This window comes from Trichechus manatus, unplaced genomic scaffold (assembly GCF_000243295.1).
Source record: "Trichechus manatus latirostris isolate Lorelei unplaced genomic scaffold, TriManLat1.0 scaffold00146, whole genome shotgun sequence".
NCBI classification, from domain to species: domain Eukaryota; kingdom Metazoa; phylum Chordata; class Mammalia; order Sirenia; family Trichechidae; genus Trichechus; species Trichechus manatus.
The window spans coordinates 1,822,402-1,840,689 of record NW_004444082.1 but is presented as its reverse complement, the minus strand read 5'-3'; the positions used below and the strand labels follow the sequence as shown (position 1 = coordinate 1,840,689).

At 43.4% G+C, this 18,288-nt stretch overlaps 1 protein-coding gene across 2 annotated transcripts in view; it reads right to left on the bottom strand.

Annotated features, from left to right (window-relative positions):
- The window catches only part of PTPRM (protein tyrosine phosphatase receptor type M), a 746,511-nt gene that overhangs the window by 123,035 nt on the left and 605,188 nt on the right, over window positions 1-18,288 (bottom strand). For both annotated transcript variants that reach the window (XM_004385786.3, XM_012558215.1), the window contains one exon: window positions 3,917-4,004. In XM_004385786.3, the coding sequence (XP_004385843.1) occupies window positions 3,917-4,004 (88 nt within the window). The remainder of the gene's footprint in view (window positions 1-3,916; window positions 4,005-18,288) is intronic.

The following is an 18,288-nucleotide window of genomic DNA, read 5'->3' as shown; positions in this document are numbered from 1 at the left end:
CTGGCTGGCTGCAAAGCCTAACGTTCACTATGTGGCCCTGTACAGAGAACCTTCGCCAACCCTGCTCTTGACTGTAACTGCTGGGGCAGCGCCATTTCACAGTCAGCCATCTTTCTGTGAAAGTGCCCGGCACCGTGTCTGGCGAGTAGCGTTGTTGCTGTTGGTTGTTGTGGAGTACAGTCAGACTTACGGTGACCCTACCTGTGCAGAGCAGAACTGCTCCATAAGGTTTTCAAGGCTATGACCTTTCGGAAGCAGATCTCCAGGAATGACTTCTGAGGTGCCTCTGGGAGTGTTCGAACTCCCAACCTTTTTGTTAGTAGTCAATTGCTTAACCAGTTTTTGCCACCTATGGACTCTGGGCAAGCAGCAGGTGATCAATAAATATTTGTGGAATGAAGGGATGGGTTAGTGAGTTGATTTAAGCATACTCTGTCCAGCTGTGAGGAGAAATGAGGAGGAACGGCATTCAGTATTTCTGTGGAAAACAGCTGTATACTAATACCCTTCACCAATGGAGACCAGGCTGCAGTGCCTCTGGAGGCTGGGCAAGACTTAGTGTAAAAGGAAGACTCCACTTGCAAGGCCACGGCAAGCCCGCAAACTTCCCACAGACAGGGGACAAGCAATCTCGGACCAGCCTCATGCTCGCCTGGGGGCTATACCTTTACCTGAATCTAGAAAAACGTAATTTTCTAAATAATTAAAGTCAAGAATCACTTTTATACCACAAAAGGGCAGCTGCCTACTTATGTGATCACGAGAGGTTGCTTCATCTCCCCTCTCAGCTTGAAAATGAGGACAACATTTATAATATAAAAATAGTTTATGTTTGTATCGGATTTGTGGTTTGGAGATGCCTTCACAAGAATACACTGTAAATTCTGACTGTGTTACAGTTGGGAAATAGGCTAGGCCAAACTGCTTCCCAAACACGCCGGCCCCTGCCCCACCCTCCTGTCTGCCATGGGACTCAGGCTACGGCCCTGTCCCCACATCAATCCCATTATTAAAATGACCGCCAGCTTCCTATTCCCCTCAGTGCCCATTCTGTGCAGGTGACAATCGGTTATCAATTAAATAAGTAAATGAGGCCCTGTCCCCACTCTCCATCTTGGGCAACATGGACGCAGCTATCAAGAGTGAGCTTCCGGGGAGGCATTCATGTGGTGGCCCCAGAATGCCTCTGCCGGGGACCTGCGGGTCAGCTCGGGGCTACAGGCCTTGCCCGGACACTACCTTTGAACTGCAAGCGCACAGTTTTTACTGAATTTGCGTATTTCTTCGGGGGTGGACTGGGGAGATGCAGGAGGGGAGGGCGGTGGCTGAAGGCCCCTTACACTGCCCCTGGTCACTGACACCGGCTTGCTAATGGTGCCAGCAGGGCACAAGGGCGCAAGCTGGTGGGGAAGAATTCTCCATCCAGCCGCCAGGCTTGCTGCTGTTGTTAGGTGTAGGCCAGTCTGTTCCGACTCACAGTGACCCTATGTACAACAGAACATGGCCCGCGGCTATTCATAAGGTTTTCCTTGGCCAAGTTTTTCAGAAGTAGACTGTCAGGTCCTTCTTCCTAGTCTGTCTTAATCTGGAAGCTCAGCCGAAACCCGTCTGCCATGGGTCACCCTGCTGGTATCTGAAATGCCAGTGGCATAGCTTCCAGCTTCGCAGCAACATACAAGTCACCGCAGTACGAGAAACTGATGGACGGGTGGTGCAGCCCTCAGGCAGTGGTTATAAAAGCTGCACCTGGGTTTGAATCCTGCCCTTTTTACCTTCTTCGTACTCATTTTTCTCATCGGTTACATAGGTATAATAACATTCCCTATTTCATGGTTCTGTTATGATGAATAAATGAGTTAATACATGTAAAGTGTTTAGAATGGTGTCTAGCACATGGGAAGTGCTCAGTAAATGTTTGCTTTAACAATAATTTTCATTAATCATTCAGTAATATTTCTCAAGCGTCTACCAAGTGCAGGTGTCACACTATGCCACCGGGAAGGAATGGACTCGAAGTCACACGAGACAAGGGTCACTGGATCTCTGTGCACTCCTAAAATCACACCCTTGGCAGCCACCTTCTGGATGTTCCGTGGAAGGCCAGCCCTGATATGAGAACAGCTGAGGACAATGGTTCGCCAACATCCTCTCAATTTTGTGTGTGAAGGGAGGCCCAGAGACTACTGTGTATTCCCAGTTTAATCTCTGTGAATCCCCTGAGAGTTTGCTGTAGACATGAAGGAACTTCTGAAAGGAAAAATCTCTGTTCTTACAATAGTTCAAAGCTCCCAGAGAATCTGAAAGAATTTGGAAGGGCCTATATAGGCCAACTCAATCTTCCTATGACCACTCTCTGGGCAGAAATGACGTTTTCCTTTCCTGACACTCTTCAACACTAAGTGCTGTATTTTACCCAGATAACGCACACCTTCTGTGTTTGTTTGCCAGCCGCTCCTTCCTCTTTTGAGATATTTTCATGTTGCTGTAAAAAAAACAGCATAGTGCACTTAGGAAAATATCTCCGGTGGGGGTGTGGGGGTGTGGCTGGCAAACAAACATAGAAGATGTGCGTTATTTGTGTAAAAATATGGTATGTGTCTCCAACACAGCACCGTGCCATCGCACAGAACTGCAGTGGGAGCTGGCATCTGTCACCTGAAAAACCAGTCGATTAGCTTTACTAGCAGCCAAAGAGACAGCAGGGCATGCTTGGCTGGGATGTTTCATATTATATGAAAAGAACTCCCACGCTGTTTTTTTTCTTTTTCTTTTTTTTATAAAACACCCTGTAGAACTGTGCTGTCCAGTATGGTAGCCACTAGTCTCAGGTAGTGTTCAAATTTAAAATAATTAAAATTAAATAACATTAAACACTGAATTCCTTAGTCCCACTAGTCACGTTTCAAGTGCTCAGCAGCCTCATATGGTGAGTGGCTACTGTACTGCATAGCACAGATGGACAGCATTTCTAGGGATCTCAGAAAATTCAACTGGGCAGCGCTGCTTCAGAATCGCTTCTGCCATAATAAGAAATGTTAACTCAGGCAAGTACAATTTCACAATCAATAAGATATTGCTCCGTGGAATATCCAAACCTTTCAAGTTTGTTGTCTTATTAGTAATAAGACATGATGAGCTGGAGGGTCTCGACGCCTGTTCTTGAGGTTTTTTTTGTTGTTTTACTTCACCTATTGTTATAAACAGCATTGACTCTGTTAGGCTACGAGAGTGTGGCTGTTCATGCTGTAGTGCAGTCACGTATGACTTACAGCAGTTTAACACAGGATGGACGGTGTGGGCCAGGAGAACCAGGCTCCTCAATCCACCATGCATCTCAGCATCGTTCCAGGACACGAATGAGCTTTGGCTAGATTTAAACCTGCCCAAGGCATTATGGATTGGTAACATCTGGTTTCACAGGATGGGGAGTTTCTGAGATAAAATCCTAGCTCTTTTGCTAACCAGTGTTGTGGTATGGGGACTATCTCTAACTTCTGAACTGCAGTCTCCTGTCCTTAAAATGGGGCTATTACTGACCCACCTGAGCCAAGTGTCTGGAGGATTAGAGAGTTAATGTGTGCTCCTTGCATCATCGTTTCTATTCATTCTCCTGTAGTAGCTGGGAAACATTAGGGCTGTTATGTTTACTCCTTCTAAAGTGCATTTTCTTTTTCAGCATTTTAACATTACCAGTGGTACCCAAACCTGAAATCCAAAGTAAAACTAGCCCCACAGCAAGAGTGCACCGATGTAGTGGAGGTATTCCGATAGTTTTTCCTTTCTTTAGTATGAGCTTTTCCAGCAGGATGAAGGCAGAAGCTGCATTGTAAATCCTCACTGCATGAGGCTGGTGGTCAATGTTATCAGAGGCGAAAAGGAAGTTATACAACAGCCCAATTACGATGCCCACACTTACACGCAATGATATTCCCGTATCTGTTCTTCATTCTGTTCTCATCTTTCTTAGCCGAGTCCCATGGTGCAGACTGCCCCTCAAAGAAGCTCTGGAAGAAAGAGAACGCTGACATGAAGCATTACAATTTGGTGCAGTAAACACAGGGATCTTGACGGAGGATGTCCTTAAAAAGTACAGAACAAGGGTCAAAAAGGAAAGAATATTCTCAGGAGTGAGGTAAAGGATCATCAAGCTACTTTATATTCTAACTATTTCACTTAGCTTTTCCTAACTTTGTTTTCCTTTAGCTGTTATCCCACACACACAGGGATGAGGGCTGAAGAGAGAAGCCCACAACTGATCTGTAAATCTAGTTAAAAATGGTTCAGTGTTCATCCCTCCTTCTACCTGAATATTTAATATAGAAAAAGTGAACATTTCTCTACATTTCTGAATTATGTTGCAATTTTTCAGTATTCTCCTAGGAGATACAAAGGTATCTTTTTTTCTTCCAAATTTCTAACTGAAAGAAGGTTATTTTCGGTCAAAACTGTGAAAGCAGGTAAGCTAAGACTTCATGACTTCAAGGCTGAAATCCTGCAATATATACTCTGCCAGAGTTTTCTCTTCATTTTTAATGGAGCTTAGATACCCATTTACTTAAGGATTTGGCATTATTAAGCCCAGGGTCTTTAATCTTCATGTTATTAGTCAGATATATATATATATATGTGTGTGTGTGTGTGTGTGTATATATATATATTTTTTTCTTTTTCTGTTCAAGTTATAATAAAAATGTCCTCTGCTATAACTTCACAAATGAAAACAAACAAAACAAAACCAAGCTGGGACTTTTATTTCTACTTTTAACCCATGTTACTCTTTACCTTTATATAGTCAACTCTACAAGGAGGTTATGGGAAGGAGGAGGGTAGCAAGAAGGATTTAGTAAGAACTGAATTTCTGTCTTTGCCACAACTACTCTTAAACTTCTTGGCCCAACTGGGAAACAAGGGAGAAGAAAGACAAAATAAAGGGAGAGCAAATGAATCAAAGCACCACTTTGCAATGCTGTAGGCTCTGCGAATGAGGTATGCTGACTCATAGCCTCAAATATGTCCACATGACTTCCCACGTGTTCTATTTAGGGCCAAGCTCTTCTTTCCTCCTATTCCACACAGGTTTCAGCAATTTTGGCCATTTCTACCAATTACCAATGTTTATTGATTTATTCCTTTTTATGGGCCCAGTTATTCCTCATAGTTAAATTGCTCCGTGCTACTGCTGTAGAATATGATTTCTCACAGACCCCCCTAGGTCAGGTCCTCCACCACCCCTCGCTGACGGTCCACCTATGGCCACACAGCCTGCCCCCTGGCTGCTAACAAGAGGGCCCCAGCCTGGAGGTTCCCTGAGGCCAAAGGCTGCTGCCAGTCATGTCTGTTCGCCCAGAGCCGACGCCTCATGGTAGGAATCTAATAATTAGTTATTGACTGAACGAATGACTGCGGTGTCTGGTTAAAACAGGCTTTAGTCGTGATCTCAGAATAAAGCTTTATTTCTACAGCTTAGCGTGTGAGGGGTTCTGATACTTAGAAAAGCTGCATTTCCAACTCGTGCAGATTTCATCCTGCATGTTTGCAGAGGCCCTGCCTTTCTGGTGACCTGCTGTCATGGATACTGCTCGGCCCTCAGCAGCCACTGGCTGGGAACAGCCCACTTCCAGCTCTGGCCCACTCTCCCTTTTCTGACCTGTTGTCAGCCTGTCCATGCACAAAACAACAGGAGCAAATACTATTAACTAACATGTAAGAGAAAAAAAAATATATATATATATAACATAATTATGAAAAGCGGCTGCAGCAGTGTATCGACAGCAAACTGCCAGAAATTCAAACCAGATTCAGAAGAGGACGTAGAACCACAGATATCATTGCTGATGTCGGATGGATCCTGGCTGAAAGCAGAGAATACCAGAAAGATGTTTACCTGTTTTCCTGACTATGCAAAAGCATTCAACTCTATGGATCATAACAAATTATGGATAACATTGCAAAGAATGGAAATTCCAGAACACTTAATTGTACCCATGAGGAACTTGTACATAGATCAAGAGGCAGTCGTTTGAACAGAACAAGGGGATATTGCATGGTTTAAAATCAAGAAAGGTGTGCATCAGGGTTGTGTCCTTTCACCACACTTATTCAATCTGTATGCTGAGCAAATAATCTGAGAAGCTGGATTATACGAAGAAGAACGTGGCATCAGGATTGGAGGAAGACTCATTAACAATCTGCATTATGCAGATGACACAACCCTGCTTGCTGAAAGTGAAGAGGACTTGAAGTACTTACTGATGAAGATCAAAGACTACAGCTGTCACCTCAACCTAAAGAAAACGAAAATCCTCATAACTGGACCAATAAGCAACATCATGATAAATGGAGAAAAGACTGAAGTTGTCAAGGAATGTAATTTTAGGATCCACAGTCAACATCCATAGAAGCAGCAGTCAAGAAATCAAAAGACGCATTACATTGGGCAAATCTGCTGCAAAAGACCTCTTTAAAGTGTTGAAAAGGAAAGATGTCACCTTGAAGACTAAGGTGCGCCTGACCCAAGCCATAGTGTTTTCATCTGCCTCATATGCATGCAAACGCTGGACGAATAAGGAAGACCGAAGAATTGATGCCTTTGAATTGTGGTGTTGGCAAAGGATACTGAATGCACCATGGGCTTCCAAAAGAACTAACAAATCTGTCTTGGAAGAAGTAAAACCAGAATGCTCCTTTAGAAGCAAGGATGGTGAGACTACATCTCACATACTCCGGACATGTTATCAGGAGGGATCAGTCCCTGGAGAAGGACAGCGTGCTTGGTAAAGTAGAGGGTCAGAAGAGGAAGACCCTCAGCGAGATGGACTGACACAGTGGCTGCAACAGTGGGCTCAAGCATAACAACAATTGTGAGCATGGCGCAGGACCCGGCAGTGTTTTGTTCTGTTGTCCGTAGGGTCGCTATGAGTCGGAACTGACTCTATGGCACCTAATGACAATAATTATGAATTTAATAATTCAGAGTTTTAAACTGCCTGTCTTAACTTAAGGTATCTTAGTCATTGATATAGTTGATGCCTTATTACTGTAATAACTTGTATATTATATTTATTGCTTAAAAAATCATGGCAGATTGGGACCAGATGTACTTTAAAAGCCAAAACCAAACCCACTGCTGTCTAGTCGATTCCAGCCCATAGCGACCCCATGCACAAAAGAACACTGTCAGGTCAATAGGTTATAATTTATTGACTATTTTAATAGGTTCACACTCTACTTCGTTCTTTGAAGCATAAAATACTGTATAATGCCGGACAAATACAAATAAAAATATTTCAGGTTATTAATAAATTGTTGTTAGGTGCTGTCAAGCCAGTTCTGACTCATAGTGACCTCATGCACAACAGAAGGGAACACTGCCTGGTCATTAAGATCATAACTTTATTGACTAATAAATTAAGTCAAGAAAAATACTAGCAGGAAAAATCACTAGCTAATTCCATCTAGAACAAGACCATTATGTGATCAGGGGATTTATTCAAACATGTAACTTCTATTTTGTTATAAAATATGCATTTAAAAATAGCTTCAGGGATTTTAAAGTCAGATATTCTTTCTGAATAGCGTCTTTGTTACTCTATGAGTGACAATTATTTTACAGTTGAGTAATAACCATTATTTAACTTTCCCTATAACAATTTAATTCTACTTTAAGTTTGTCATGATTTAATTACCAATTTCATTTCCCTCTGCCTTTTCCACCCATCTAAAAGTTTTCAGATTTTTTTTTTTTGGTAGAAAGATGGAAGAAGGTAATAGACTTTGAGACAAGCTTGAAGTCTGTAGCAAATCCATGACCACTAGTTACCGTTAACTAGGATGATAGAGAGAGGCACCAACCACTAGGGAAGTCTGTCAGTGTTTGACTAGAAGAGGGAACCACTCCCAGACCACCTGAGGACGGCCACACGGAGCCACGAGATGCTCGTCCCACACAGACTAACAGATGCTCTACTGTGGTGTATGAGTCCACACCTCAGCTGTGCTTCTTTAGGGTGTGTGGTAACCACAGGGCTTCCAAGGGCTCTTGCTTCTAAAAACAGTGACTTTAATTTGATTGTTTTCATTCTATTGGTGACTGGGAGGCAGACATAAATCAGCAAATGGAGCAATAACCAATCTCCCTGTATTTGGATACTCCAGTCCCAAGACGCTTTCATAAGGGTGGGGCCCAAGTTTACGCATCTTTGGTCACTCCAAGCATGTCTAACAGTACTTGGCACACGCAGGCATCAATCAGTGTTTGCAGAACGAGCAGCAAGTCCATATCTCTACTGCTTTTCACTAGAGCCAGGCACAGAGGGATTTCATCCCTGCTCTACAGATGAGGGACCTAAGACGCAGAAAGGCCACAACCAGCTAGTAGCAGGCCAGCCTGGACTAGACGGCCAAGCTTCCTGACTCGATCCATGTAATCACTCCCCTGACGTGGCTTTTAAGGGGAAAACACTACTGAATCATTTCAATACACATAGCCAGCAACTGCTTTCCGTTCACAGATTACACTTCCTTGTCTCTATATGAAGGTGTGTTGTGTGCTGTCGAGTCCACCTCATAGCGACCCCATATGACAGAGTAGAACTGCCCCACAGGGTTTCCTAGGCTGTCATCTTTACGGAAGCAGATCGCCAGGTCTTTTCTCCTGCGGAGCCGCTGGGTGGGTTCGAACCACCAACCTTTTGGTTAGCAGCTGAGTGTTTGACCATTGTGCCACCAGGGCTCCTATATGAAGGTATACAACAAGAAAATACAAAAGATGTCAAGTAAATGTTTTCTTATCCTTATGATAGGTGTCCGCTGCCGCCAGCAACAGCAAGAGATGTTGGGGTTCTTGCAGTAAGCCTCCCCATCCTCCTACCCAGGAATTGTGTAAATCACCATGACTGCCAAAATGTCTTTTTTAAAAAACAAAAACTAAAAAGCAGTTGGTTCAAGAATGAGTTCAGAGGACTGGTGCCACCCACAGACGCACGACCAGTCCCAGGATGACTCCCTGTGGGTATGGCGACCGTGTCTCCCATTTTCTGGAACACCTCTGCCTCCAGGCATGCAGCAATGTGGTCAGTACGTTTGGATTCTTCAGATGCCATGTCCACATTCCTGGCTTGGAAAACAAGCACTATCCCCGTGGGGAGCCCAGACAGAGAAAGACAGGAAGGGCTTTCCTGCTCAGCCGCCTGGGCTCTTTCCCCTTTTCTTGTGAAGATTATTTTTCACTTTCTAAGGTGAACCCAGTTTTAAATGTTAATGCTTTTTGTCACCATTACGCTTTCAAAATATGTGAGGAAACATTTACCTTGGACTTTATACTCCCTCTTATTCCTAATGTAGGACAAAGGTGAACTGTCTACCTTTCTAGTTAGAAGATGTAACTATAGCTCAGGTACTCAGACAGACACCTGAGTACTGGGTATTTGGAGAAGTGGCAGCTTAACAGGAGGCCCTTAACACTGCAGCTCCTGGTTGCTTTCCTGGTTTGGAAACGCCCAGAGCAAGGGCAGGACAGGGCAGGAAGGCAGGCCACGAGCACTAGAGAACACTGCTTCATCCCTGGTTCCACAGGAAGCCCCGCCTGGCAGCTCCCGAGGCAGGAACCGACTTCCTTCAAGCCTTGTCCTCCCAACAGACCCAGGTCCTCTCAGCACCCGTGAGCCCGTGGCAGATCATGACATGGACAGTCCCTAATAAACCCACCAGCAAACTGTGTCTGAGGAAGACGAAGCACCTTACTTATCTGTAATTTCACAATCACTCTATTATGTTCTATTTTACATACTTTTTGACTTTTAAATATCTTTTAGGAAATAAAGCAAAGTCAGTGCACGTATTGTAAGGTTTCTCCTGTACGTTTTTCTTTGGACAACAGCAAAAGGTTTTTCAGCTCTCTTTTTTATCAATGGCAGTTGTCATTGAGTTGATTCCAACTCATGGCGACCTCACGTGAGTCAGAGTATAACTACGCACCACAGGGCTTTCAATGGCTGATGTGTCTGAAGTAGATCATCAGACCTTTCTTCCGAGATGACTCTGGGTGGCTTCAAACCACCCACCTTCAGGTTGGCAGTCAAGGGCTTAACTGTCCGCACCACACAGGGACTTATTTTTTTTTAAATCTTTAAGGTCAAAATTTATATGCATTCCTTTAAAATTACATAAATTGAATTATTAAATACATTGAGAATTACTGAATTCTACCGTGAACCAATATTCTTGGGAAGTTAGCTACTCACCACATAATGCACGTTGTGTCTAGGTAAGAACTGTTCTATCGAATTTGTCTGAAGTAAAGGCAGAGGGTTTCGAACCTTCCCAGGCTGAGATGAAAGACCTCTGTTGCTTGCAGGAGGCAGTTGGTCCCCTGAGCATGTACCAACCACCACCTTCTGGCTACCCAGGGGGCCTCTGCTTATCTGTACCTCATCTTTCCCTTAGGTTCAAACAAAATCTCCAACTCACGCTTGACTTTGGACGAACCACCTTAATCTCCCACCTCATAATTTTTTCTTGACAAGAGTTATGAGCAGGTTCACAGAAATCAAATCCAGCCGAAGCACAGGCATGATTTTGACAAGGGGCCCAATGAGAGGGAGTGTGGCGGAAACGGTCATCTAGCAGCTGGTAACTTCCCAGACGAGGAGCAGGGACTGAAGGATGAGCCTGGGGGACAGGCCACGCTCCCAGCACAGTTTTTTACAGGAGGAATTTTAAATACAATATGCACAGTTAGGCAATATTTAGTGTTTAGGGTAGTTTTTTTAATATGTGGATACAATTCAACCGCCAACTATGGACTTTTTATTATGAAAAGAACACTGTATGTATTTTGGGGATTTAAGTTAATGGTCTCACTGTACCTTCTGTTAGAATTTTCATAAATATACTTATGCTTTTATTCTACTTAAAATGTAATTAAAGCGTTTCCTCTAACTACCTTAGCTCACATATACTGAGAAAAGGCAGCAAAGCTGGGAAACGCTCTGAAAGAGTAATAAGTCTCTGAGACAATAAAATGAAAGCAGGTAGGCTTCAGTGCATACCGATGACTTCTACACTCTCAGGTGCTGCCCCTCCACGGGCTCGGAGCACAAGGAAACTGAACATCCTGCACACTGCCATTTTTTTCTGAACAGGAAACGTGTTTCTGTGACTCAGTAACCGCCCCCCCCCCCCATGCCACCCTAAGTTTCCACAGGACATAATTATACATCTCAGCTGCCCGCCTCGAGAGAACGTTACCCCAACATGACGCAGTCTGTTAAAAATGCCACGGCTCTCAGATGTGACAAAAGGAGAAAAAAACCCTATTCCACGGGAAAGCTGCCAACAAGAAAGGTAGGCAGGTCAAGGCTGCACAGAACATCCAGCATGCTTTCCCCACCGTCCACGGTCAAGTTTTTTAGAAGCTTCTGAAGTGGAGTTTTTCTTCCCTTTCTTAAAAGAATAAAATTGGGCACATAAAATGACTCAAATCATCACCCCGAAAGAAGGAAAATGAACTCACTGGGGCATGCAAAGCCTCTCAACTTTCTTTGTTTTCTGCCCACACTTCCCTTCTGGGTCTCCCAGGAGTTACATTTTATTAAGTCCATATAAACCATTTATTGCTGCAGCACTAAAGCAGCTGAAGATGCTAACATGGCCTGGCGGGCCACAGAGCGGTGTGTCTACAGGAAGGTGGCCCAGGAGTCAGGGCCAGTGACAGACACGGTCTCCAATCACTCCTCATCCAATGTCCTGGACAAAGGCAGACAAAGAACACGTGGGGTGCTTCAAGAGAGATGCTTCAAGGGCCGAGAGAGACGAGTGTTGGGCAGAGATAGGAATTTATACACATGAATTGCAGTATCTCATGTATTACTGCATACATTCAAATCTTATATGAACACTCATTTTTAAAAAAATTTTAAAGAAGTTGCAAACAGCTGTCAACCTAAGCACTTCAAATGACCACTTTTTACTGCAACTTCATCCAGTTTCAAATTTTGCAGAATTTAGGGGGATGTCATGTAGTTGCCATCCTGACCGAGCATGTATTGCTTTTTTGATTTGCAGCCTAAAAAAAATTATATCTCAGTTTCCAGAAACAGTCCCTCACACGTGTGGCTGAGTTTTAGAACATTTTCTTCCTGTTGAATATTACTCTGAATGGGGTATTATATAGGCAACTTTTCACAGAAATGCCATATATTTCCTGTTTATTAATCTATGTTTATGGCATTGTTGAAGCTCCATCAGGTAAACATTTTTATTCCTATCGTATAGATAAGAAGACAGGATCCAAGCAGTGAAGCAGCTTGCTATGACCCTGCAGCCAGTGAGCTCCTGGCTTCCTGGCTCTGAATCCGCTGCTCCTCCACTTCACTGCAGATGGTGGGCAAACGTAGGTGGGTCTGTGTCCGCTGCATTTCCACTCATATGAAGGGACCCTGGCTGCCATTTTTATGGACTGAGCCTGTTTGGTTAGACGGCGCCCTCCACCACACAGCTCAGTGTTTTCACGGGGGATGGAAGGGCATTCCACACCTTGGAGGAACCTGCAATCTCCTTGGTTTTCTTTTTTTAATTTGTCAACTTTCAAAAGCTCCCTTTCTTCCTCCCTTCAGAATCACTGAGCTGGAAGCTCCCGCGAATGATATGACGTAACTCTCAAGGGTATCACAGCAGAAAAAACGGGAGACCCACTGGTCTAGTGGCCAGAGAGAACAGAGGCACTCTCACGCTGAGTGACAAAGCACATAACCATGGCTCAGTGATGAAATAGTACCTGAGGGGCATGTCTTGTTTCTGAATAGTCTAGACAGGCAAATACGCTGTGGAATTGGAGACTGGTGTGCAGTGAGCAGGCTTTAAAAAGGGCAAGGTTTGAGTGTAACTGGGTGAGTTTCAGCGGACCTGAGTTTTAAAGGGCAGAGGGTATCTTTCTGGTCCTGCATCTTCCCTTGCTCCCGAGAGACAGCTCAATAACTCAACTGATTCCTAGCCGTGCCCTGCACCCCTCTAATCTGGGATGCTCCTCAGAGCCCGACTGTTTGTCTGCCCACACATGCAATGCTGTTCGCATCTCCTGACACTGCAGAGGCAGTCTGGAGTTTGGGGGAGGCCCTGTTCCCTGGCACTTGCTCCTGAGAAGGCTTTCAGGGCCCCACCACAGGGAAGAGGTTCCTCAGGTAGAAACTCAAAGGCCTCATTTGCTGGCTCCTTCTAGAGGATGGTGGTGGTGTCTCACCTGCTTGTGGAGGGGCTGGACTTACAGCAAAGGATTTATAACCAAAAACCAAACCCAACCAGCTGCTGTTGACTCTGACTCATGATGACCCACAGTGTGTCGCTATAGAACTGTGCCCCACAGGGTCTTCAACGGCTGATCTTCAAAAGTAGATCATCAGACCTTTCTTCCAAGGTGCCTCTGGGTGGGTTTGAACCGCCAACCTTTCAGTTAGTTGCGGAGTGCTTCACTGTGCCATGAAGAAACTCCTACAGGATTTATAGCAGTGTTTGTATTCATCATATAAAACTTGTTCAAACTTTACTCTTTCCAGTTGGGCTTGAGACATTGCATTGCCCATCTATTGATACTGGTGTACATCTTGTGATCTATCAAGTTTACTAAGATTCTGAAACTTGGAACTACTTCTGTCCTCACTGTATTCCCCAGGAAATCCCAAGGAGGCCAATGAAATTTTGGATGGGGTATCAAAACAGTGATGTCATTGAGCAACACGTCACCGATGGTACCCAAAGACAGCTGTTCTGCTGTAAAGGCAGATGAAAGTCTCTGATTCAATTTCTTTATCCAAAATCCAAACCCACTGCTGTCCAGCTGATTCTGACTCATAGCGACCCTACAGAACAGAGTAGAACTGCCCCATACGGTTTCCAAGGCTGTAATTTTTACAGAAGCAGGCTGCCACATCTTTCTCTCATGGAGGGGCTGGTGGGTTCAGACTGCTGACCTTTTGGTTGGCAGTGAGGTATTTAACCACTGCGCCACTGTGGCTCCTTCAACTGCTTTATAGTATCTATAAATCACTCTGGTTGAGGTCCTACATCCATGATTGCCATCCACTTTTCTGAGAGACGGCAATTTCCATCTCCCCTCTGATGCTGATATTGCCAGAGTTTGGGATGTTAACAGTCCTTGAGAACTGTAATTTCCCCCACCTCTGCACCTGACTTGAAACAGTGATCTGTCAGTGAGCTTGTGTTAAAGTGCCAGATCGTCAGAGAGGAACAAGAGTACCTCTGTAGAAAAAGGCAGCCCAAAAACATCTGGAGACAAAACTGATGTTTTAGCCAAAATACAGCTGCTCCTTTCCTTTTGAGAGCAGCCAAAAAGGTGAGTCCCTGCTTATCCCTTCAACGGCTTCTGAGCTGTTCGCCTCACCTTCCTCCAGGGTCTGCATTTCTCTCAGTGATCTTTTTAAAAACGCACCTGTGACCTGTCTCTTTCCTATCTGAAAACCTGCCGAGTCTCCCTAATGATAACACGGCCATCAGAGCACTGAGAGACTTAATGCTGCAATGCACCTGGCGAGTTACCTGGTGCGTTACCTGGCACAGCAAGTGCTCAGCCAAGGCTAGCAATTACTATCCTTGCTAAAATTAAAATATCAAAGCTTGGGATTTTTGATGACAAGAAATCCATATGGACTTTGTGCTCCTTTTTCATTTATTATCTTCCTGACAAAAATAAATCTTTAAAAAAATTGTCCTCCAGTGGCCCTATAGTTTTCTTTCAGTGATTCTATTTAGTATTTAGAAATGGGATAATGGGGAGGAGGCGAAGTTCTTTCCACGGTACTTCTTGGAGAACTGTGAGTTTTAAAATGTCCTCACCTCAGAAATCGTATCACATAAGCGCCATCAAACGTGATTGAAAAAATCCAAGGTTTTTTAGAGATGTCAGCCTTGGAAATGAATAACTGTAGCAGAAAAAGGAATTTTAATGTGAGATCTGTGACTCTCTTTTTGACATCTATGAATTTATAAAGCCTATAACCACAATCTCCAGGCTTTACCAGTACCTAAGTCATGGTGATTAAAGATCAAAATTTAGAAGGAAGAATTATTTTAGAAACTTAGAAATCAGGTTTAGAAATACCTTTTCAAACAGTTTAGTGAAAAATCCCAAAACAACAACAAAATCCCCTAAAACCTGTTACTGTCGAGTCGTTTCCGGCTCATTAGCGACCCTAGAGGACAGAGTAGAACTGTCCCATAGGGTTTCCAAGGAGCGGCTGGTAGATTCAAACTGCTGACCTATTGGTTAGCAGCCGAGTTCTTAACCACTGCGCCACCAGGGCTCCAGTGAAAAATAATAACATCCCAATTTGCTCAGTCAGAAAGTTCACTGTCTTCTCTTAAAATCAAACAGTTTCGTTGAAAATGATAATCCAAAGTATTTTTAGAGTCATTAAGGCTCTCCTGTTTTGACCGTTGTTTAGCCAAACAATTTGCTACTCAAGATTGTGGATACCATCACTTTGGATTTCCATGGACTATTTTTGTGAGGAAAATCTTGGCACTCAGACTTAGTCCATGGGCGTGAGGAGGAGATTGTAAACTAGGTCAAAACGGTGAGCGGGCACCAGGTCCGCAGCCAGAACCTTGACATGGCGGAAGTGTCCATGTAATGCAGGCCACTAGTCATAGACCCAGAGGTGGTCACAGTCCCCGTTGGGAATCCTGAAAAAACCTCTCAATACACCTCTCAGTACACGCAAAGCACTACTGACTATGCCTTGTTCTTCTAAAGGTACTCTAGAAATTGTTGCTCATCTTATGAACGCAGGTTGGAAGTGGAGATAGCAGGGAGGTGAAGGAAAAGATGAGACAAGAGTCCAGCAGGAGTCGGCAGCAATTACACAAGCTCTTCCCAAACTTTAACCACTTGTGAAACGCCTTCACTGTTTCCCTGTGTCCCATGCCACTTGCCTCTCATTTATTTACCGTTTCAGCTATTGCATATCTAAATGCAGTTATCTGGAAATGAAACTTTCCATCAGTAGAGCAAATGGGCAGCCGATAACACTCACCAGAGGTAGAGATATTAGAGAGTAAATACAATGACTGCATGGCCACAGGCAAGTTACTGAACTTGTTTCTTAATTTACACGACAGGAATACTAAATCATCTAAATTTCACAGGGTTGGTTTCAGTATTAAAATCAATGAATGTCAGTGAAAAGAGTTTTTACGTAGAGTGCCATACGACTATTATGTTATTATTAGTATACCACCCATAACTTGTAAGGTCCCTAGGCGGCGCAAACAGTTTGCGTGACTACTAACGTAAAGATTGGCAGTTCGGATTCCCACCCCCGCCCCCACAGTGGTAATCTTGTTCCATAAAAATCTAGAAAGGCCTGGTAATCTTGTTCCATAGCCAAGATTATAGCCAAGAAAACCCTATGGAGCAGTTCTACTATTCTGTAATGCATGGAGTCGCCATGAGTCAGAATGGACTAGATGGCATTGGGTTTGGTGTTTTCTTTTTATGTATAATTTGTAGAACTTCTATGGAAATGCACAGGGAATTAAACCACAAACGTGTCTCCTCCCCACACTGTAAGCTCCACAGGGCTAGGAGCTGGGTCTCTGCCCGTCCTTAGCACCTATACACTACCTGGTGCATAAGAGGAACTCTGTAACTATTAGTGGATAAATAAATGACAGTTACACATCGGAAGATTTAGACATCCTAAACGTGCTTGAATTTAATATTTTTGAGGCCTGGTTCTTAAAAAGTTTTAAAAATATTATATGCTCAGATCTAGTTTTAAATAAATTACCATCATGATTGAAAGAATAATACTGAAAATGCACATTTTACACGGAGGGCACTGTACTCAGAACTTTAAAAATTCTCCTAATGTTCCATAATGCAGTTCTTTTTTTCCCATTCCAGAATCAGTCTGCTGAAAGGACAATTAGCTTAAGTGAATCAAGGTCAGATGCTCAAAGGAGGGAGCCAAAAGTTGTATTTAGAGCCTGCTGATGCTTTAACAAATGAAGAGCTGGCCCCCATTCATGCAACCAGATATTAGATTAAAACCTTGGGGGCACATGGTGAAATTTTTTATTTAGAACTACAAGGCTTGGGATTAAACTAAAAATAAGATGTTTCATATTATGAGAAGTATTGCCTTCAAACATCTGAGAGAAGACAACAGAGTTAAAAGTAAATTAAACCTAAGGGTCAGTTCTGAAATGCAAACAACAAAGATCTAATGTCCTTGGAGGACCTATGTTTCCATCTCTATCATAAAGCAGAATGAACTTTCACACAGTATCTAGAGATTGCTGTTTCAGCAAAGAAAATTCCTGAAAGGGGATTTGAATTTTTGCCAAGAAGAAGTGTAGTAAGGGAAAACTTTGGTTCAGAAGATTTTGGTTACATAAGAACTCTTCTAGTGCCATCACAATAAACCATCAACTTACTAGTAATAATAAGAACAACAGCTAACACTAACTATACATGTCACTAGCAATGAAAACGCAAGCTAACAAGTGCAAAACCCTCAGTGTGTTCCAATCAGTATGCTAAACGCTTTACCCAGAATGTCTCACAGATTGCAGCCTGTTAACAGAGACGCCTCCTTCCCTCATTTTCTTGTTACTGCTGTGAATCATGTACATGAAGACAGACTCCAGTATATCTATAAATAAGAGCTGACATCATTATTACCATCACCAGTGAGTTAAAGAATCATTATATCGGTAACTAATAACTTATTAAATAAATTCTAAACTACACCAAAGAATACCGTTCAAAAAACGTTTTATTTTGAAATAATTATAGATTCACAGGAAGTTGCAAAGGTAGTACAGAGAGGTCCCATGTACTCCTCACCATTTCTTCCAATGGTTACATCTAACGTAACTACAGTACAATATCAGAACCAAGAAACTGACATTGGGACAATGTGTGTATGTGGTTCTAAGCCATGTGATCGCCAAGTGTGGATTTGTGAGGCCACCACTGCAATCAAGACGTACGACTCTTCCATCACCACCAGGATGTCCCCGTGCCACCTCTTTATAGTCACCTCCCCCAAGCCCTAACCCTGACACCCTCCAATCTGTTCTTCATCTCTATAACTTCTATGACATTTCAAGAATGTTCTATAAAAACAAGAAAAAAACAAACAAACTTGTTGCCGTTGAGTTGATTCTGACTCTTAGTGACCCTATAGGACAGAGTAGAACTGCCCCATAGGGTTTCCAAGGAGCAGCTGGTGGATTTGAACTGCCAACCTTTTGGTTAGCAGCCGAGCT